We start from the raw sequence: 22,246 nt of genomic DNA on the forward strand, positions 1-22,246 counted from the left end.
GAGGGGGGGCAGAGAGAGGGGAGGAGCGAAGGAGGCCGGCAGGGGGCGCTGCGGGCGGAGCGCGCCATCCCGGCATGCGCCGCGCGGAGGAGACGAGACGGTGCGCTCCAAGAGAAGGAGGACGCTGGGGGAAAGAGCGGCCCGGGCCCCTTCTAGGAAACCCCGCGCTTGTTGTTTTCCCTGTGGCTGAGGGAACGCAAGAACCAAAACGAGGCTGCCGAGGGGGCGGGCTGCCGGGGTTGGAGAGGGAGGGCGGGCGACAGAGGAGCGGGGGCGGGGATAGAACGCCGCCTCGGCCAATCGCGGCGAAGGCTTGGGAAAGGTGTGTGGCGGCCATAATAATAATAATAAAAAGGGGGGGCAGGAAAGCGGGTGTAGCTCCTCAGAAAAGGGAGGCGTGGCGGAAGGGGAGAAGTGGGCGTGAGGAAGCTTGTCAGTGGGCGCGGGCCGTGTCTGTATAACGGCTGCGTCCAATGACGGGCAGGAGAGGGCGCGTCCCGCCAGGGTAAGGCGGGGAGGGGAGGAAAGGCAGGTTGTTGGTCAGCGCAGGTAAGGTTTGGAGGGGAGCGGACTGGACCACTGTGTGCGGGGGGTGGGGGGTGAAATTACCGCTGGCGCTGCAGTGAGAGTGGTTCTGCGGGAGGATAAATGGGACGGCTCATATCCGTGCACCCCTTTGGTGTTCGGAGGGCGGATTTAATGGGATATTTACCTGAGATCTCGCGGGGGGCGGGGCGTGGAGAAATCTCTCAGTTCATAACTTCGCTTAATTCTTTCTAAAGTGCTTTGTGGCACCTCAGAGACAAACATGAATAAGACTTAACAGAGTTATTATATAGTGCTGCTATTTTTATTATTATTTTGCATTTTTATGCGAGTTTTTCCTCATTTTGTCTGTTTTCTCTTTTGTAAACCACTCTGAAGTGTGTTTTTTTAAAGGTGGTGTATACATTTTGTGAATGAACAAATAAATATTTGTTTAGATAAATTTAGATTTAGATAAATAAATATTTATTTATACACTGCCTTTCCCTGCCCCCCACAACAGGGAACCAAGGCAGCTTACAGACCAAAATAAGAACCGCTACAAATTTAGGCAAAAAACAATCTTAACATTGATAGGACTAGTGATGTTAAATTCTCAAGAATAATCTTTTAAAGAATACTCCCGAGAATATTCTCGGTTAATGAGGTGTGTACATTTAAAGCAGCTGTGTAGACAACACAGAATTTACAGTTTGTGGAGAATATTCTCCGGAGAATTTTCTAGCAGATAATATTCTCACCTCACATCACTAGATAGGTTTTTGTGTGTATATATGGTTTTAGTCCTATCAAAACCATACAAACGATCACAGCAAAAACAGCATGGCACAAGCCCTTTCTTTAAAAGCACTCAGTTCCCCAAAGCCTTTTGGGACAAGAAATTCTCCACCTGCCAGCAGAAGTATAGCAAGGAGGGAGCCAGTCTTATCATCGCTAAGGAAGAAGCTCCAAAGTCTGGGAGCAGCCACAGAGAAGGCCCTTTTCCCCCTCCACAACTGCTTAAAGCCATCTTTCTTTTATACACGGAAAAGAAAATGGCAAAGAGGCTTGCATCACTAACAAACTTCAAAATAAAATACAGATTATCTGAAGAAGTGTGCATGCACACGAAAGCTCATACCAATAACAAACTTAGTTGGTCTCTAAGGTGCTACTGGAAGGAATTTTTTTATTTTGTTTCGACTACGGCAGACCAACACAGCTACCTACCTGTAACAAACTTCAAGCTACACTTCAGGAAATAGGTAACCATGGAGTAAGTCTTGCTGAACTTCTGAGTAAACATACTCAGGGTTACGCTATGTGTCTTCATAGTAAGCTTTGTGGCGCCTCTTAAAGGTTAACACATTTTATTGTGGGGTATAAGCTTTCACCGGCCAGAGTCCACTTCAACAGAAGCATTATCCTCGATAGGTGCATATATGTAAACTGTACTCTGTGCATCCGAAGCTTCTACCACATAGTGGTTACTCTGTAAAAGGTTTTCACATCTCAGCGGCCCATAGAACTGGACTACCTGAAATAAGGTGAGCTTTCGTTCATATAATTTTAAAATTCTAATTTGAGTCCGGCAATTTTATCTGTTTAACTATAATAATAATAATAATAATAATAATAATAATAATAATAATAATAATAATTTATTATTTCTACCCCGCCCATCTGGCTGGGTTTCCCCAGGCACTGGGCGGCTTCCAACAGAAGGTTAGAAATACATTAAAACATTAGTCATTAAAATTTTCCCTAAACAGGGCTGCCTTCCCTAAACCTCGCAGAAACCTCAGTTGGTCCAAAATGCAGCAGACAGATCACTGGCTGGGGTTCCGTTTAGATCTCATGTAACCTCAGTTTTAAAACAGCTATACTGGTTGCTAATTCATTTCCGGGCCCAATTTAAGGTGCTCAGGTTTGTGTTTAAAGCCCCAAATGACTCAAGCCCTAAATGATTGAAAGGCCATCTCCTTCCCTACAGTCCCTCATGGGTGCTGAAATCGGCAGAGGGGCCCCTCTTGGTAGCCCCTCTACCCTCAGAGGCGTTGGGGGATGGCGGTCTGCGTGAGGGCCTTCTAGGTGGTGGCCCCTAAGCTGTGGAACTCCCCATTGAGGTGTGTCTGGCACCTTCATAATGCAGCTTCCAGCGAATGCTGAGATGCACTACTTTACCCTGGTTTTTGACACTTGAGGTGTATATTTTTAAGGACCCACCTTATTCTACAGGTTATAGGGCGGCATATAAATTTAATAAATAAATAAAATAAAAGATAAATTCTTATGATTGTTATTTAACCCAACCTGGAACCTTAGGGTGAAGGATGGGTAATTATTGATAATAACAATAGGGATATTGGTGTTCTTATGTTCATATTTTGTGTACCAGTTGTACTACAAAAGGGTTATTCGCTGGCTGGCTGCAGAGGGTGGAACTGAACTTCTTTCTCAGAGGCAGTGCTGCTGCCACCTGCCGGCTTTTCTCATTGACTCTGTGGGTGCCCGGTCCCCACAATTATATTATTTTGGGTGCCCAAGCATCTACAGAGCCCTGGAGTTGGCTCCTATGGCATGTTTGTGTATGTTACTCAAGTTGCAAAGGCCCAGGTCTGATGTAAATACCGTATTTTTCGCCCCATAGGACGCACCGGCCCATAGGACGCATCAAGTCTTTTGGGGGGGAAATAAAGAAAAAAAATTTTATTTCCCCCCCAGGCACTTGTGGGGCCGGCAGTGGGGAGAAGCGCTCTTCTCCCTGCCGCCCGCCTTCAGATCAGGTCCGGGGACAGCAGAAAGATGCGCTGCGTCTCCCAGCTGTCCCCGGAGCTTGTGGGGCAGGCAGCGGGGAGAAGCGCTCTTCTCCCTGCCGCCCGCCTTGAGATCAGGTCCGGGGACAGCAGGAAGACGCGCTGCGTCTCCCCACTGTCCCCGGAGCTTGTGGGGCTGGCGCTCTCCTGAAGCCTGGAGAGCGAGAGGGGTCGGTGCACACCGACCCCTCTCGCTCTCCAGGCTTCAGCGAAAGCCTGCATTCGCCCCATAGGACGCACACACATTTCCCCTTCATTTTTGGAGGGGAAAAAGTGCGTCCTATAGGGCAAAAAATACGGTAAATATCTTATCTATCTAGAACTGGTCCTTAAGAAAGGCCCCTTCAGTCTGTTTGATTAAAAGGAGGGTAGAATGTTCTTGCACTGCTTCTGATACTCTGTGCAAAGGGCGTGCAGCAGTGGTGCCAAAGGTGTGGTCTATTTGCCAGCCTTACTTATTTTAATTTATATCCTATCTTTTGGTTATGGACATGGTTTTCCTGTTCTCAGTCTACGGGAAATGACAGTTTGTTACTTTGTGAGTGACCTGCAATGAACCTTAGGCTTTTGCTTGCTTGTACAGTGGTACCTCAGGTTAAGAACTTAATTTGTTCTGGAGGTCCGTTCTTAACCTGAAACTGTTCTTAACCTGAAGCACCGCTTTAGCTAATGGGGCCGCTGCACCGCCACACCGCTGCTGCACGATTTCTGTTCTCATCCTGAAGCAAAGTTCTTAACCCAAGGTACTATTTCTGGGTTAGCGGAGTCTGTAACCTGAAGCGTCTGTAACCTGAGGTACCACTGTATTCTCCTTTTCTTTCGCACATTGCATGTGAGATACCAGAAATGCCCTATTCTGGTTTTAATCAAATCACAATTGCCCATGACCCCCAAACACAGGAAACTGTGCTTTGTATAAAGCTTATTTGGTTAGAAGAAATCACATTTGATTGGTGGTTTCAGATCTTGGTTTGTAAACAACCCACAGTTTCCTGAGTTTGGATATCACAGGGAACTGTGGTTAGTTTGACATCGTAAGCAAAAACCTTCAATCTTTTCCTTGCTGCTGTGCAGTGGGGAACACATGATCCTAGGCTTGAAACGACTTGTTCACAGAGCAGGAAACTACTACGCTAAACCACAACAGAACGTTAAAACAGCAACTTAAAAACCCTGCATGAATTTAAAAGTCTTTACCTGGCTCCAGAAAGGTGATCAAGAGTGCACCAACGGAGCTGGAACCCAAAAGCCCCCTTCTTCATAGCAACACACTTCATTACACAGGAGCAGGATTTGGAGGAATTCCTTCAAAGAGGATCTTAAGATTCAGGTAACATAAGCAGAAAGAGGAACCATTTCAGATAACTTGGTTGAAATATACTCAGAGTCGCAAAGTGATTTCATGCTCTTTATTCAGCTCATAGTGGTGAGGAGGAATGAATGTCCCCTCAAAGTATCTGCTTTATATACATTATTTACACAATGGGCTGCACATGATTGGCTAATTCCGGAATTCTACTGTAAGCCAATCAGGTTGTGGATTCACTTCTATCTGGAGCATGATTGGGTGGTTCCTGCCAACCAATCATACTGCTGCATTGTTCTAGGACCAATCAGACTGCTGCATTCTGAATCCTATTGTTCTAGGACTAATCAGACTGCTGCCTTTTGGATCCTATTGTTCTAGGACCAATCAGACTGCTGCAGTTTGGATCCTATTCAACTCAGTACATAACATTGGTCCTGAGCCGTTTAAGGCCTTACAGGATGAATAGGAAACCTCCTTCAGCAATGAGGGCCCCATTCCTTTCTGAGCAGCCTTGCAGAGGCTAAAGTGAGGTTAAAGTGGGTGGTGCAATGAATGTAAATTTTGCTTTGCTTCTGAAATGGCTGGTTGAGAAGCAGGCCTTTCAACTGGGTCAAGAAATGGACTTTTAATACTCTTCCAGTCCTAGTTTGAACCAGCCGCAGTTTCCGGACCTTTTCAGTACCAAACCATAGTTTCCAGTTGCACCTCTACTAAAAAAGTGTGTTGTCATTGTTTTAAATTAAAGCTTAGCTGTTATCCGTGCTCTTTTGCCACCAAACGTGTCTTTTTAAAAAAATGATTGTTACATACTGCTTTTGTGTCCACAGGATTAAGCATGCCGTACACCCTAATGGGGGCACTGATGGTTCTTGCTCATTAATTTGGCAGCATGGGGGGAAGAGAGAGCGAAAATACACTTTTCTCATGCTGGGTGGGCAGGCAATCTTTGATGCGTCCAGACCCTTAGCGCTGATTCTTCTTGGCTTGGCATTTTGAAGCAGCGTGTTGGAGTCTTCTCTTGGTGATAAGGCAGGGAGCGAGGTTGAAAGGTTAGCCTTGCGTTATTTGATCCTTTGTGCCCCTGTCAGCAGGCATTCCTGCAGGGGAAAAAATATCTGTTAATCCAAGACTTATATATGAAGGAAGAGAGGGAGGTGAGTTGTTGTTGTTTTAATGGCGGCAGTGATCTCCTTGCAAAGGATTTACCGGGAGAAAAACCTGAACAATTTAAAGAACCGTAGGGGTGTGTAGTAAGACGAATCTTGGATTGAGACTCCGGATTTAGCTGAAGCAAGAGCACTGGGCTGCTTTGAGCAGTGGGGTTTGGCTGCTTTTCCTGTCGCTTGGCGTGGAATAGAAATCGCTTTTATTTATGTGAGCATTGCGGAAGAGCAAGTGGCGATGCTTCGAGCAACTGCTAACATTCAGCAGAAGTCGGTTCCAGAGAAATTGGCAATACTCATACAGTTATGCCGCGCTTGGAAGAGTTGTGCCCCATCTGCACTTAAAGCAGTATCGTACCACTTTAAAAGTAATGGCTTCCCCTCAAAGAATCCTGGGAACTGTAGTTTAAGGATGCTGAGAGTTCCAAGGTGACCCCTATTCCCCTCACAGGGCTACAGTTCCCCAAGTGGTTTAATAATCAATCTGTTTTCCCAGACTATTCTGGGAATTGTAGCTCTTAGCACCCTTAAAAGGTAAAGGTAAAGGGATCCCTGACTGTTAAGTCAAGTTGCGAACAACTCTAGGGTTGCGGCTCTCATCTCGCTTTACTGGCCGAGGGAGCTGGCGTACAGCTTCCGGGTCATGTGGCCAGCAGGACTAAGCCGCTTCTGGCGAACCAGAGCAGCGCACGGAAACACCGTTTACCTTCCCGCCGGAGCGGTACCTATTTATCTACTTGCACTTTGACGTGCTTTCGAACTGCTAGGTTGGCAGGAGCAGGGACCGAGCAACGGGAGCTCACCCCGTCATGGGGATTCGAATCGCCGACCTTCTGATCGGCAAGCCCTAGGCTCAGTGGTTTAGACCACAGCGCCACCCGCTTCCCCTTAGCAAACCACATCTCTCAAAATTCTTTGGGGAAAGCCATGACTATTTAACGTTGTAGGATACTTATTGGTCAGACTTGGAGGAACAAAATGAAGGGGGATCAGAGGCCCGCAACCCCAAGAGAGGGGTGTGTGTGAGAGAAACAGACAATTCCAGTATGTGAGATTCTTCTTTCTTTAGCGATCACTCTTAGCTGAGTAAGATTGTCTTCCATGAGCGTGGTCTAAACATTGTCTCCGTAGGTGACTGCGGAGACCAAGTCTAGATCCACACTTCCTTCCACAGTGGGGACACAGGTTTCCGGGCAGGAGTTGATCATAGTGAGGGTTTGCCAAATGTGCCTTCCTCTTGGCACATTTCTCCCTTTCGTCCTGAGTTCGAGAGTCTTCAAAGCCCATGACACCTTTGGTAAAGGCTGTTCTCCAATTGGAGCGCTCGCAGGCCAGTGTTTCCCAGCTCACTGGCAGAAGAAGAGGGGGGTGGGGGTGCCATCGCGGCTGCCCCCCACCCATGCTGGGTGCCACGCCCCCACAGGTGTTGCGCCACGCCCACGCCTGCTCTCTGCCCCCACCCCCCAGTGCCGGAGCATAAAGCTCTGCCACTGCCCCAGCTGTTGGTGTTTATGCTACATTTTTTTAGGTTTGCCTTGAGAGGGTCTTTAAACCTCTTTTGTTGTCCACCAGTATTACGCTTTCCATTCTTAAGTTGGGAATAGAGTAGTTGCTTTGGAAGGCGATCATCGGGCATCCGAACAACATGACCAAGTCAATGAAGTTGATTCTGAAGAATCATTGCTTCGACACTCAGCGTCTCCCTTCTGCCACTCATTACTCTTGCAGATACTTCTGTCCTTTGCATAGGATGCTAGTTTCTGTACACACACTCCTGGCAAGTGAGAAGCCTCATCAGAGTTTGAGGACACAGTCCAGCCAGGCAAAAACACTCCTCTGGAGGACCAATGGGGCTATGTGGCTTAAGGAGGGCCACCAAGTTCAGAGAGAGAACTGGCGAGGCTGCATTTGGTCATTGAGCCAGAGGCTTCCCATCCCAGCTTTAGCGTAATAAGAAGAACACCCACGTCTTCACAGGTGTGGATTGATTAGACCAGGCATGTCCAACAGGTAGATCATGATCTATCAGTAGATCATTGGACGTCTGTGGTAGATCACTGATAGATCACGGGCTCCCCCCAAAGAAGCTCCACAGTTACAGCCTGCACCCTCAAAAAACGGGGCTTTCCTCTTCCCTAAAAAAAGCTTAATAGCAAGAGCAGACAGACAATGGAATATAGAGGGTACATAGGAAGTGGAGGGATACCAGATTAGACAATTGGTTCAACCATATCATAGGGACACAGGTGGCACAGTGGTCTAAACCACTGAGCCTTGTGGGCTTGCCGATCGGAAGGTTGAGGGTTCGAATCCCTGCAACGGGGTGAGGTCCTGTTGCTCTGTCCCAGCTCCTGCCAACCTAGCAGTTCAAAAGCACAACAGCGCAAGTAGATAAATAGGTACCACTGTGGCGGGAAGGTAAACAGCATTTCCGTGCGCTCTGGTTTCCGTCAACGGTGTTCCATTGCGCCGGAAGCAATTTAGTCCTGCTGGCCACATGACCCAGAAAGCTGTCTGTGGACAAACGCCGGCTCCCTCAGCCTGAAAGCGAGATGAGCGCCGCACCCCATAGTCACCTTTGACTGGACATAACCATCCAGGGGTCCTTTACCTTTTACCTTTACCTATACCCAGTGCTTTTTTTCTGGGGGGACGCATACCCCTAAACATTTTGTGGATCTATGAGCCACTGTTAGATCCCCGGGAGGTTTTGGTAGATCGTGGTTGATCGCTGGGTCCCTTTCCATGATTGAATTAGAATCCTGCCCCACCCCCATGGCCCACCCTCCACGATCTGCAGAATGGAAGGCGGAGTATACTGATCTGTTGGTGAGTGCCTGTTCTCCTTCTTCCCTAAAAAAAAGATCAACAACTTTGCCTTTAACTCACAAAAAACGGGGCTTTCCTCCTTCCTAAAACACGCTCAACAACTATGAGCTGAACCCTGAAAAAGGGAGTCAACCACTGCCAGTTTATAACTCTGTGTGTAGATCGCAGTCTCCTGGAAGTTGGCCACTCCTGGATTAGACTATATCCCATAATGATTTTGGGGTCAAACCCTTTACCTGAAAATGGGGATCGTCCAATAGGGAATGGCTCCCTCGCTCAGACACCCGCAGAAGAGTCTACTACCTTTTCTTGATGGCTTTTAAAACCACAGTTAGATTGGGAAATGATCCATAATGAATTGGGGGGGGGGGAATGTTAAAGTACTTTCTCCCCCTCAAAACAGAGTCCTTTCTGATTGGGGATAATTCACACAGAAATTCCCAGGGGTCGAAAAAGGTTATTTATGTATGCCGCTACTGCAGCCCGTGTTTTGTTAGCCCCAAAATGGAAAACGAACGAGGTTCCAATCAAAAAAGAATGTCAACTGAAGTTGACAGAATATGCCAAACTCACAGACTTAACATGCAGAACAAGAAGAACATACATGCAGAGAAGATTAGGAAACGTTTATTGAATATATGGGAAATAATTGTGTACAGCTGAAAATGCTGGCAGCATTAAGATAAATTCAATGGTGTAAATAAGTTTTGATGGATGCAATAATGGAGTACTGAATGGTATAGTTTTTGTAAAATATGCAGGGATTTATGATATGTAAAAAGAACCATGGAACGAGAAGGGAAGATATCCTTAAGATATCTACATCTTAAGGATGTTAAATGTATACTTTAAATTGTAAAGCAGAAATATACACACACACACACACACACACACACACAGAGTGGTACCTCGGGTACCTCCCGCTGCCGCTGCACCGCCACTGCAAGATTTCCGTTCTCATCCTGAAACAAAGTTCTTAACCTGAAGCACTATTTCTGGGTTAGCAGAGTCTGTAACCTGAAGCGTATGTAACCCGAGGTACCACTGTGTATACACACACACACACACACACCTAAAACCACTGTTAGAGCACTAGGCTGTTCTCATGTTCACTCTCTTATCTTTCAGACCGTCAAAATCCATCTGGAGATGTCCTCTCCTGAAATCGCTTCTCTCTCTTGGGGCCGGATGACTGTCAAAGGCTGTTCCACGACTTACAAGGACTGTAAAGTCTGGCCTGGGGGCAGTCGGACTTGGGACTGGAGAGAGACGGGAACTGACGTACGTGCATTCGCTCTCCCTCTTCTTAGTTATCTGGGGGCCACTTGAGTATTGTAGACTTGAGCTGCAGCTACACAGCTATAAAAACGCTCTGAAAACGCTCTGAAAAAACCCTGTTTTCATAGAGTTCCAATTTCAGCTTCCTTTCTCCCTCCTGTGGGCTTTTGCGGGAGCTGGGGGAATTCCCCCACCTCCCGCAAAAGCACGCAGAAGCTGCACGCTCTTTAAAGAGCGCACCGCTCTTGGGGGCTTTTCCCCAAGGAGGGACAAGGGACTGACTGGCCGTTTCAGTCCCTTCGCCCTCCTGGTCGAAAAGCCTGCAGGAGTCAAGCGCGGGGTGTGTGTGGGTGTCATATTTTTTTCCTTGATTCCCCCCCCCCTGAAAACTAGGTGCGCCCTATGGGCCAGTGTGCCCTATAGGGCGAAAAATACGGTAATCCTATTTGGGCCAGCGAGGAGACCAGGGGAGAATTAGCTGTGGGATCCCAGAGTGGGTAATCTTCATAAAAAGGGGAGGGGGAGGGAAGGAAGGGGAATAAAAGATCAGGCTAAGTTCAAATTGAAAGCCAGGCGAAAATAGCTGTTTACTTTGCCGTTTTCCTATGTCGTGAAGGCTGAAATTTCCATTCAGTGGAGCAGGGTCAAGATATTAACTGATATGCATGAAATTTCAGATATAGCTATATAATCTCTAGTTTAGTAAGATAAGAACTTTGGAGCAGGCCTTTTTTTTTTAAAAAAAAAGTTTTTTATGAACTGCCCTAATGTGCTGTGGGTTTCGTCTAAAACTATAGAATAGACCTTCGCAGCGGTGGGGGTGGGAGGGATAGAGGAAAGGAATTTTCTCCCTGTTTTCACAGCAGCTACTATTTTTTACTTTAAATAATTTTTTAAAAAAGAAGCCTCAGCTGCCGCAGCTCTCATAAGCCCCATTATCTCCCTCTGCCCCTTCACTCCAGACTGACCAGTTCCAACTTGGGGTGCCCACTTCAGCTCACCTCAAGGTCCTATTTTCTAAAAGACTTTGGCTGATATCTGGGTTCTCCCCCACCCCTTTCTCCCTGTAAAAGAAAATAAAAATACTGTTTTGCTCTCTCTCTCTCTCTCTCTCTCTCTCTCTCTCTCTCTCTCACACACACACACACACACACACACACACACACAAACACCCCACATACACACAAACATCAGGTCTTTTGTGCTGCCTGGAAATAAAATCCTCTTTTTCTTTCTCTTTCACGGCACCGCTGTTTCCAGAGCGCTCCTTGCTGCCAGCAGAACCTTTCAACCAGCCAATTATTGTAATTACAGTAAACCCAGACCTCCTTTTTCTTTTGTTGGGGTTGTCATGTGACCAACCATTAAAAGTGTTCCAGAGTGTTTGGGGCTGGGCTTTTTTAAAAAAAAAGCTACGGGGAAGAAAAACCTCTCCCTCCCTCCTTCCGTCTGCCAGGCAAATCACAATTTGAATTATCCTGCATGCCTCTCCTCTTCCATGTTGCCCGTTGCAAAGATAATTTGTCCCCAGCTGGGTTAAACCAAGTGAATTTACCGCTTTCACAACTGCGGTCCAGCCGTAGCAAGTTAGGGGGAAATACTTGACCGCAAAAAGGCCTTACCTGGGGGGCAGATAAAATGTCAATGATGCCTACCTGCACCTTGAACGAAACCACCCATTTGGACAGGAGCCAGAAGTTCTTAGGCCGCGGGGCAGTTACGAAACAAAAAACGCTGCGAAGCTTCTGTCGGAAGCTAAAAATAGTCTGGCAAATGCTGGGAAGTCTATTTGGAACAGCTGTGCATTGTGTGCAAACGTCTTGTCTGCAAACTTCACAGACCGTGGATGGCTGCCAGCCGTCCACTTATTATGCAGATTTAAGTTACGAATTGCAACCTCAAGTTTAGCAGAAGTAACAACTGAAATGAAAAGGACATGGCTGTCTGCCAGTGTGGTGTAGTGGTTAAGAGCGGTAGTCACGTAATCTGGTGAACCGGGTTCGCGTCTCTGCTCCTCCACATGCAGCTGCTGGGTGACCTTGGGCCAGTCACACTTCTTTGAAGTCTCTCAGCCCCACTCACCTCACAGAGTGTTTGTTGTGGGGGAGGAAGGGAAAGAAGAATGTTAGCCGCTTTGAGACTCCTTAAAGGGAGTGAAAGGTGGGATATCAAATCCAAACTCCTCTTCTTCTTCTTCTTCTTCTTCTTCTTCTTCTTCTTCTTCTTCGTTGTTGTTTAGTCGTGTCCGACTCTTCATGACCCCATGGACCAGAGCACACCAGGCACTCCTGTCTTCCACTGCCTCCCGCAGTTGGGTCAAACTCATGTTCGTAGCTTCGAGAACACTGTCCAACCATCCCGTCCTCTGTCGTCCCCTTCTCTTTGTGCCCTCCATCTTTCCCAACATCAGGGTCTTTTCCAGGGAGTCTTCTCTTCTCATGAGGTGGCCAAAGTATTGGAGTCTCAGCTTCAGGATCTGTCCTTCCAGGGAGCACTCAGGGCTGATTTCCTTCAGAATCGAGAAGTTTGATCTTCTTGCAGTCCATGGGACTCTCAAGAGTCTCCTCCAGCACCGTAATTCAAAAGCATCCATTCTTCGGCGATCAGCCTTCTTTATGGTCCAGCTCTCACTTCCATACATCACTACTGGGAAAACCATAGCTTTAACTATATGAACCTTTGTCGGCAAGGGGATGTCTCTGCTTTTTAAGATGCTGTCTAGGTTTGTCATCGCTTCTCCCAAGAAGCAGACGTCTTGTAATTTTGTGACTGCTGTCACCGTCTGCAGTGATCAGATGTCTGCCTTAGTATACCAAAACATCTCTTACCCTCATAAAGTTCTTAATGTTGAGTAAAAAAATCTCCTTTCTTATAACTTCCCTCCAGGGCAGAAAATAAGCTTGCTCCATCTTCCATGTGACAGTTCTTTAGATATTTGAAGAAGGCTAAACATTATTATTATTAATAATAATAATAATAATAATAATAATAATAATACCCCTCCCATGTGGCTGGGTTTCCCCAGCTACTCTGGGCGGCTTTCAACAGAATATTAAAATACAGAATCTATTAAACATTAAAAGCTTCCCTAAACAGGGCTGCCTTTAGATATCTTCTAACAGTCTGGTAGTTGTTTATCTCTTTGACATCTGGTGGGAGGGCGTTCCACAGGGCGACTGCCACCACCGAGAAGGCCCTCTGCCTGGTTCCCTGTAGCTTTGCTTCTTGCAATGAGGGAACCACCAGAAGGCCCTCGGAACTGGACCTCAGCGTCCGGGCAGAACGATGGGGGTGGAGACGCTCCTTCAGGTATACAGGACCGAGGCCGTTTAGGGCTTTCAAGGTCAACACCAACACTTTGAATTGTGCTCAGAAAAATACTGGGAACCAATGTAGGTCTTTCAAGACCGGTGTGATGGGGTCCCAGCGGCCACTCCCAGTCACCAGTCTAGCTGCCGCATTCTGGATTAATTGCAGTTTCCACGTCACCTCCAAAGGTAGCCCCACGTAGAGCGCATTGCAGTAGTCCAAGCGAGAGATAACCAGAGTATGCACCACTCTTCATACACAACTCCTTCAACCGTTCCTCATAAGGCTTGGTTTCCAGACCCTGGATCATCTTGGTTGCCCTCCTCTGCACACGTTCCAGCTTGTCAACATCCTTCTTAAATTGTGGCACCCAGAACTGGACACAGGGCTCCAGGCAGGGTGTAACCAAGGCGGAACAGAGCCTTATTATTTGACACCTTTCCCCTTACTTCCAAACGCAGCATGTTCCAGGAGTGCAGCCCGCAGATGTGGAAGAAGTTGTTCGGAAGGGCGCCAAGACGTTAGTGATCGGCCGTGGCATGAGCGAAGCCTTGCAGGTACGTTTGCTAGGCTTGGTGGGACTGGGAGTCTGGTTGCAAAATTCAGAATCCAGCGGGGGGCGGGGTCTGGTGGCATTCCAGCACCTATTATTGGAGGTCCTGCACAGGATTCTATTGCCAGCCAATTGCCAGTAGATAAATATTATTCTAGGGATGCGGGTGGCGCTGTGGGTTAAACCACAGAGTCTAGGACTTGCCGATCAGAAAGTTGGCGGTTCGAATCCCCGCGACAGGGCGAGCTCCCGTTGCTCGGTCCCTGCTCCTGCCAACCTAGCAGTTCGAAAGCACGTCAAAGTGCAAGTAGATAAATAGGTACCGCTCCGGCGGGAAGGTAAACGGTGTTTCCGTGTACTGCTCTGGTTCGCCAGAAGCGGCTTCGTCATGCTGGCCACATGACCCGGAAGCTGTACACCGGCTCCCTCGGCCAATAAAGCGAGATGAGCGCCGCAACCCCAGAGTCGGCCACGACTGGACCTAATGGTCAGGGGTCTCTTTACCTTTAAGTATCATTTTAGATTTATTCATCAATAATACAGGGAACCCCTGATTATATTCCAGGTCTCCCTGTGTGTAACCGAAGTCGCATATATTGGGAGCACCCTGGAGGGGTAGCAGGACTTGCATAGCTGACATGCAGGGAACTTTCTTCCTTGAACACCAGCTAAGTTGAAGACTAGGCAGCAGGATTTATGAGTTTATTGTTTGGTCTTATGCTTTAATATTGTTTTAAGTCACTGCAATATATTTTTATGATACAGTGGTATATAAAAAAAATTTTATAGGTAAATAAAACTAAGAGTTTTCAGGAGGTGTTTAATACCGGTGCAGGGACGCGGGTGGAGCTGTGGGTTAAACCACAGAGCCTAGGGTCAGCGGTTCGAATCCCCGCGACGGGGTGAGCTCCCGTAGCTCGGTCCCTGCTCCTGCCAACCTAGCAGTTCAAAAGCACGTCAAAGTGCAAGTAGATAAATAGGTACCGCTCTGGCGGGAAGGTAAACGGCTTTTCTGTGCCCTGCTCTGGTTCGCCAGAAGTGGCTTAGTCATGCTGGCCACATGACCCGGAAGCTGTACGCCGGCTCCCTTGGCCAATAAAGTGAGATGAGCGCCGCAACCCCAGAGTCAGCCACGACTGGACCTAATGGTCAGGGGTCCCTTTACCTTTTACCTTAATACTGGTGCAGCTAACTCTGACAGCTAGCCTGGGTTCAAAACGATGCCCAGGTTCCAACTATGTGGGAATGGCTACGGGAATGTCTAGAACTAGCTGAAACTGACAAGAGACTGGACAGATTTGATTCCTAAGAGGAACGGCATGTTTTATGGCACAAAGTCTATTGAAAGTTGGGTGGTTGGTTTTTTTGCAAATTTTGGAAACATTAGACTTGAACGTCATTTATTTATGTGACGTGTGATCTATGCATACAGGTGGCAACCATTTCGGTGGACGAGGGTTCTGCCCCATTCCAGGTCCAAAGGGACTAGGGGCTGGGGTGCTATCTGGTTTTCAGCATCACAATATATCATCAGCTAAACATCGCAGTATACTGATACAACCCAGAAGTGTTTCTCCACACGCGCTTGCGCAGAAGTGGTCTACTGCTTCTCCTCGGGTTGCGAAAACCTCGGGATCTAGCTGGACGTCCGGAATGGATCCCATTCACAACCGGAGGTACCACTGTATATACAGTCGTGCCTTGGCTCCTGAACGCCTTGGGAGTTGAACGTTCCAGCTCCCAGATGATCGAAACCCGGAAGTGAGTGTTCCAGTTTTTGAACATTCTTTCGTAAGCAGAACGTCCGACAGGGCTTCCAATTGGCTGCAGGAGCTTCCTGCAGCCAATCAGAAGCCGCACTTTGGTTTTTTAACGTTTCGGAAGTCAAACGGACTTCCGGAACGGATTCTGTTTGACTTCCAAGGTAAGACTGTATATTAAGGTAAAGGTAAAGGTACCCCTGCCCGTACGGGCCAGTCTTGACAGACTCTAGGGTTGTGCGCTCATCTCACTCTATAGGCCGGGAGCCAGCGCTGTCCGCAGACACTTCCGGGTCACGTGGCCAGCGTGACGAAGCTACCCTGGCGAGGCAGAGCCGCACACGGAAACGCCGTTTACCTTCCCGCTAGTAAGCGGTCCCTATTTATCTACTTGCACCCGGGGGTGCTTTCGAACTGCTAGGTTGGCAGGCGCTGGGAACGAGCAACGGGAGCGCACCCCGCCGCGGGGATTCGAACCGCCGACCATGCGATCGGCAAGTCCTAGGAGCTGAGGTTTTACCCACAGCGCCACCCGCGTCCCAAGACTGTATATTACGATGTCTGAAATAAGGATGGCACTATGCAGAGGCATCGGCTGGCTTCACGGTTTTTCCCGCATTGTGATTTCAGCCAACACCTGCTCTTGTGATTCGTGCTCCCTGCAGGAGGCAGGGAGAGAGCTGAGTCGGCAGAGTTCACAGGGGCTGCAGGAATTGAGAGAAGCATCGGCTTGGCTTCACGGTTTTCCCCACATTGTGATTTTTGCATAACACACACACACCATGATATGTGATATATTGCCTGGCCCAAAATTATGAAAGTGATACTGTGGTACCTCAGGTTACATACACTTCAGATTACAGACTCCGCTAACCCAGAAATAGTGCTTCAGGTTAAGAACTTTGCTTCAGGATGAGAACAGAAATCGTACAGCGGCTACGCAGCGGCAGCAGGAGGCCCCATTAGCTAAAGTGGTGCTTCAGGTTAAGAACAGTTTCAGGTTAAGAACGGACCTCCGGAACAAATTAAGTACTTAACCCGAGGTACCACTGTATTACGATAGGGATTTCAGGCTGGTTTGGGACAATATATTGATATACTGCCCAGCCCTAAAAAGGACTTGCACATCGGCAGTTGTGAATTGATTGGATGAGCGCAAAACGGTCGCTGCGTGTATTTCAAAGTAGAAAAAAGAGAAAAGGAGCCCCTAACTGGGTTTCATGCATGTTAGCAATGAAGTTACAGCTTGTGTGTAAGAAGAGACTCCTCCCTGACTCCTTTCTCTTCCTGATTCCTCAAGGTGCCGTCATCCACTGTGGACTACCTGAAGAGCCATGGGATCGATGTGCTGGTCCTGCAGACGGAAAAAGCTGTGAAAGAGTACAATGCTTTGGCTAGCAAAGGGGCCAAAGTGGGTGGGGTCTTCCATTCCACCTGCTAGAGCAAATGTCCCCAACTTGGAGTCCCCCAGATGATTTGGGTTCCAGCTCCCATGAGCCCCTGTGAGGGTCTCTGCGGGCACCAGGTTGGCAAAGCTTGCTTAGAGAGATGAAGCCACCTCTCCCTTTCAACCGTCTCGTGCCTTCATGTGAATAAAAGAGAGCACTTTTGGGTCAGCAGGCAGTCTGTATGCGTTGCTGTGTGCCAAGTCTTGAAAGCTTTCAAAACGAAACCACGAATGCTGAATTTCACTAGCCTAGGAGTCAAAAGGTTTAAAAGTGGGCAGCAGTCATGCAGCCGCACAGCCAAGAGTGCCTTGCAGTTTCAATCCTTTCAGTTCAGGATTCCTGAACGTTAAAGAGTTTTGCTGGATCAGGCCAATGGCCCATCTAGTCCAGTATCCCGTTCTCACAGTGGCCAACCAGATGCCCATGGAGAAACCCGCAAACATGGCGTTGTCACCTTTGGTCGGCAAAAGAAGAGACAGGTGGGGAGGATGGGGGGGGGGCAAAAATTTGAAATGACTTCAAAGCAATCCATTACAATGGGCTGTTTCCAATGCTGGTCATAACTCATAGAGGACACCCAATGAAGTTTGTGGATCTAAGTTAGCAATGGACATTAATTTCAATGACTCGCATCCTCCCCACCTGCTGAATTTCCGCCTGTTAGACAAATGGTCTAGAATCTTGGAGCTCTGGGCAGACAGGCAAGACCAGGAAGCTAATCAAGCCATAAGCAATCTGCCTTTGGCTGCCCATTGTGAGGTTTCTTTAATGCAGAGCTGTGCAGGATTGCAGTATTAGGGATATTTGGCTTCAGGCAACATCACATTCGCTCCAAGTGTTTTAAGGACATGTTTTTTGTTGCAGTGTAGTAACACATGCTAGCAGTTCGAAAGCACATCAAAGTGCAAGTAGATAAATAGGTACCGCTCTGGCAGGAAGGTAAACGGCGTTTCCGTGCGCTGCTCTGGTTCTCCAGAAGCGGCTTAGTCATGCTGGCCACATGACCCGGAAGCTGTACGCCAGCTCCCTCAGCCAATAAAGCGAGATGAGCGCCTCAACCCCAGAGTCAGTCACAACTGGACTTAATGGTCAGGGGTCCCTTTACCTTTACCTTTAGTAACACATGCAGTTGACCAGCAGGGGAAGTTTTAAGTCTGTCTGTCTCAAATCTGTAGTGCAACTACAGCTGGGGACCCAACTCCCATCATCCCTAGCTGGCAAGACCAGTGGTCAGGGATGATGGGAGTTGTAGTCCAACAGCATCTGGGGACCCAAGTTTGAGAAACACTGTTTTAAGTTAGTGGGAGTCTGCTCTGGGGATGTGGGAATAACATGTCCACTTATGCCTTCAGATATCGGGGTCAACCTGCTTGACCAGAGGCCCCCACTATTTAAACTGCTAGTCCATTCCATACCTGGATAACTGGGTGCAGATGTTTATTATTACTTAAATGCATTTATAAAATAACCAAAATTGCACGGCTAATCAAAGGGATGTGGCTTGCAGCAGGCACCAGCTACCGTATTTTTCGCTCTATAGGACACACTTTTTCCCCTCCAAAAATTAAGGGGAAATGTGTGTCCTATGGAGCGAATGCAGGCTCCTTGGCTTCAGCGATAGCAACGCGAAGCCTCCAAAGCGCAGAGGGAGCCCTCCCTCCGCACTCCGGAGGCTTTGCGTTGCTTTCGCTGAAGCCTGGAGAGTGAGAGGGATCGGTGCGCACCAACCCCTCTCGCTCTCCAGGCTTCAGGGATAGCCGCCTGAAGCCTTTGGAGCACAGCGGGAACTCGCACTCGGCTCTGGAGGCTTCAGGTTCCTTTTCCTGAAGCCGGGAGAGCAAGACTCTCCCGGCTTCAGCAGAGAGGGAGAGCTGCGCAGCGCCCCTTCAGCAAAGCAGGAGGAGAAATGGAAGGGGCTCCGTTTCTCCTGCCGCTTTGCTGAAGGGGCGCTGAGCAGAGAGGGGGAGAATTTTGTTTTCATGTTCTCCCCCTCTAAAACAAGGTGCATCCTATGGTCGGGTGTGTCCTATAGAGCGAAAAATACAGTACATTGCGAGGCACAGTGACACATGTTAAAAAATCAGAGAGCCTTGAATAAATTAATGGTGGTCCCAACGGCTATGAACCACACCTTTAAGATAAGGGAGTTGTTCTCAAGGACGACTGCTGTAGACAGTTATCAGCTCATAGGAAAAGAACTGTCCCTTCCCAATTTAATATATATATATACAGCAGGCACAGAGAAATAATCGGCTCTGGGACTTTTCTCAATGGAGGATGCCAGGAGCCCTTGGCTGTTGCTGAACCACTGCCCACAACATCCTGCCAGCCATGTGTTTCCTCCTCAATCGGAGGCCAGCCTGTGGCCTCTGTGAGTATTGGAAAGTGTGGAAGAGTCCTTGGCATGGCTGAGGACGCTTCTCACAAACCCCTTAGCAACACTGGGGCACCCAGAAAGCCTTCTGTGTATTCGCAGCAGCTCTGACGACCAGTCAGATGGGAAGCAAGTTTGGTGGGTCGATTCAATCCGGGGGCGTCTCAATTTCTGCCAGCCAGGAAACATTTCAAGACAAAACTGCTCAATTTTAAGGGTGATTTCCTCCCCTTGAACCGCAGTCCCAACTTGATCTTCCGTGTGCATGTGCCAACCGAGCTTAGAAAGGTCTCAGATCTCCCGCAGGAATCGTATCAATAAAAAAAGGGTCCTTAAAAGGCAGCCATCACCGCCTGGCTGGCTTGGGCATGATGTAAACTTTGACCGGCTTGCTGAAAGGGATGGTTCCTTCGATGCCATTCTCGGCCTGGGGGGGCAGATCCAGACTGTCTCCCCAGGTGGTGCGCGAGAGCCTCGCGGATGTTTTGTTTCGATCCGAACCATACGCCAGCAACAGCCGCACTTCGATCTGACAGGGCTCTGGGGATGTAAAATGGGAGCGAGTTATAAGAAGCTAAGTAGAGTCCTGCCAGGTTAGACTACCTAGTCCGGCATCCTGCTTTCACAGTGGCCAACTACCGTATTTTTCGCTCCATAAGACACACTTTTCCCCTCCTAAAAAGTAAGGGGAAATGTGTGTGCGTCTTATGGAGCGCATGCAGGCAGGAGGCTCTGCTCAGCGCTCCCTTTAAAGAGCCGTTTGTGCGGCTCTTGGGGGCTTTTCACCGAGGAGGGAGAAGGGCAGCCCGTCAGTCCCTTCTTCCTCGGGGAAAAGCCTGCAAGCGCCGCACGCACGCTCCACATGGCTCGTGAAAGGGAGCGCTGAGCAGAGCCTGGGATGCATACAGGCTCTGCTCAGCGCTCCCTTTAAAGAATTTTTTTTTTCTTGCATTCCCCCTCTAAAAACTAGGTGCATCTTATGGTCAGGTGAATCTTATGGAGCGAAAAATACGGTAGGTGCTTGAGGAAAACCTGCAAGCAGGGCCTGAGAGCAGCAGCGCTCTGCCCCTCCTGTGGTTTCTGGCAGCTGATCTCCAGTGCAGGCAGACTTAAGGTCAAAAACAAAAGTTAGGCACCCCTGTCTTAAACTACAAATTGAGTGCAACAAGCAGTATGGCAGGGGTGGGTGAACCTGTGGAACCTGAAGGAGCGTCTCCACCCCCATTGTTCAGTTCCACTGAGGTCCAGCGCCGAGGGCCTTCTGGCTGTTCCCTCTCTGCAAGAAGTGACATTGCAGGGAACCAGGCAGAGGGCCTTCTCGGTGGTGGCGCCTGCCCTGTGGAACGCCCGCCCTTCAGATGTCAAGGAAATAAACAGTGGTACCTCTGGTTACATACTTAATTTGTTCTGGGGAGGTCCGTTCTTAACCTGAAGCACCACTTTAGCTAATGGGGCCTCCCACTTACGCTGTGCCGCCGCCACACAATTTCTGTTCTCATCCTGAAGCAAAGTTCTTAACCTGAGGTACTATTTCTGGGTTAGTGGAGTCTTTAACCTGAGGTGTATGTAACCCGAGGCACCACTATACCTGACTTTTAGAAGACATCTGAAGGCAGCCCTGTTTAGGGAAGTTTTTCATATTTGATCTTTTATCATGTTTTTAATATTCTGTTGGGAGCCGCCCAGAGTGGCTGAGGAAACTCAGAAAGATGGGCAGGGTATAAATTGTTGTTGTCCACCTCCCATCATTCCTGTTTAGGCCATGCTGTCTGAGGCTTCTGGGAATTGGGAGTGCAATAATATCTGAAAGACTGTAGCTTCTCCATATATGAAGTACTGCATCACAAACTTTAAATTATCCTAGTCTGGTTTGTTTTTTAACAAGCAATTGTCTATTGTTCTGTATAAACTGTTGAGTCAACAAGAGCAAGCTCCTATAGCTTGAACCACGTTGAAATCTTTCTCTAGCACTGAATGCATGGCATTTTCTAGGAGACGGGCGGTTAATTCAACCCATCACATATCATGTGCCTTTTCTGGCGACTTGCTGCATTGGTTTCCGCCCGACGCCAGCAGTAGAAAGAAGCCACAGAACCCTTAAGGTTCTGGAAGTGCTCAAGCGAAACCTACACCGTAAAGACTTCCCCGTGCAGAACCAAAGATCCACTGGATCCAGTATCCTCCTTACCTGTCCAGGCAGTGTGAGAGAGGTAAACCTGAGTAATTAATCGGTGCCTTCCGGGAGCGGGGTTTCGAAAGTCTGCCGGTTTAGGATGGATGAGCTGTGCCTGGCCATCAGGGTATACAACCTATAAGGGAAGAGAGGGATTTGTCAGTGCTGAGGCACAGGGAGTCAGGAACACGGAAACCCTATGCAAACGTTACTCGCATTATGTAGGGCATAATCGTGTGCACACTGAAAGGGGGACGACGGCACAGTTTCAGCCCAGCCTTCCCAAGGTCAGGGACTCTTCCTTCAACAATGCCTCATGAGCTTCTTCGTGGCTGCCTGGAGATTTTGCATTTGGTTTTCTTTGCAGATAACAATGTGCAAAAGAGAGTTGCTGAAGCGAGAAGACCCCTTCCCCCAAACACACACCCGACACACACATCTAAAGGTAAAGGGACCCCAGACCATTAGATCCAGTCGTGGCCGACTCTGGCATTGCGGCGTTCATCTCGCTTTACTGGCCGAGGGAGCCGGCGTACAGCTTCCGGGTCATGTGGCCAGCATGACTAAGCCGCTTCTGGCGAACCAGAGCAGGGCACAGAAAGGCCGTTTACCTTCCCGCCGGAGCGGTACCTATTTATCTACTTGCACTTTGACGTGCTTTCGAACTGCTAGGTTGGCAGGAGCAGGGACTGAGCAACGGGAGCTCACT

At 48.4% G+C, this 22,246-nt stretch overlaps 2 protein-coding genes across 6 annotated transcripts in view; one reads left to right on the forward strand and one right to left on the reverse strand.

Moving 5' to 3' along the window:
- Nucleotides 1-211: 211 nt before the first annotated feature.
- AAMDC (adipogenesis associated Mth938 domain containing) lies at nucleotides 212-17,158 on the forward strand. Of its 5 annotated transcripts, none has more exons than XM_053385154.1 (4): nucleotides 212-322; nucleotides 9,771-9,923; nucleotides 13,691-13,786; nucleotides 16,843-17,158. In XM_053385154.1, the coding sequence occupies exons 2-4, from the start codon at nucleotides 9,792-9,794 to the stop codon at nucleotides 16,981-16,983; spliced, it is 369 nt and encodes a 122-aa protein (XP_053241129.1). In that variant the 5' UTR covers nucleotides 212-322; nucleotides 9,771-9,791; the 3' UTR covers nucleotides 16,984-17,158. The 5 variants fall into 5 exon arrangements, with proteins under 5 accessions (XP_053241129.1, XP_053241130.1, XP_053241127.1 ...); XM_053385155.1 differs by lacking the exon at nucleotides 212-322 and adding an exon at nucleotides 424-505; XM_053385152.1 differs by lacking the exon at nucleotides 212-322 and adding an exon at nucleotides 431-549.
- A 2,008-nt stretch (nucleotides 17,159-19,166) lies between these two features.
- INTS4 (integrator complex subunit 4) overlaps nucleotides 19,167-22,246 on the reverse strand; it is a 36,293-nt gene continuing 33,213 nt past the window's right edge. The window contains exons 22-23 of the mRNA XM_053385159.1: nucleotides 21,553-21,673; nucleotides 19,167-19,904 (exon numbers count right to left, since the gene is read on the reverse strand). Of these exons, the coding sequence (XP_053241134.1) occupies nucleotides 19,711-19,904; nucleotides 21,553-21,673 (315 nt within the window). The 3' untranslated portion in view covers nucleotides 19,167-19,710. The remainder of the gene's footprint in view (nucleotides 19,905-21,552; nucleotides 21,674-22,246) is intronic.

The sequence above is a fragment of the Podarcis raffonei genome, chromosome 4, assembly GCF_027172205.1.
Source record: "Podarcis raffonei isolate rPodRaf1 chromosome 4, rPodRaf1.pri, whole genome shotgun sequence".
In the NCBI taxonomy this organism is placed as follows: domain Eukaryota; kingdom Metazoa; phylum Chordata; class Lepidosauria; order Squamata; family Lacertidae; genus Podarcis; species Podarcis raffonei.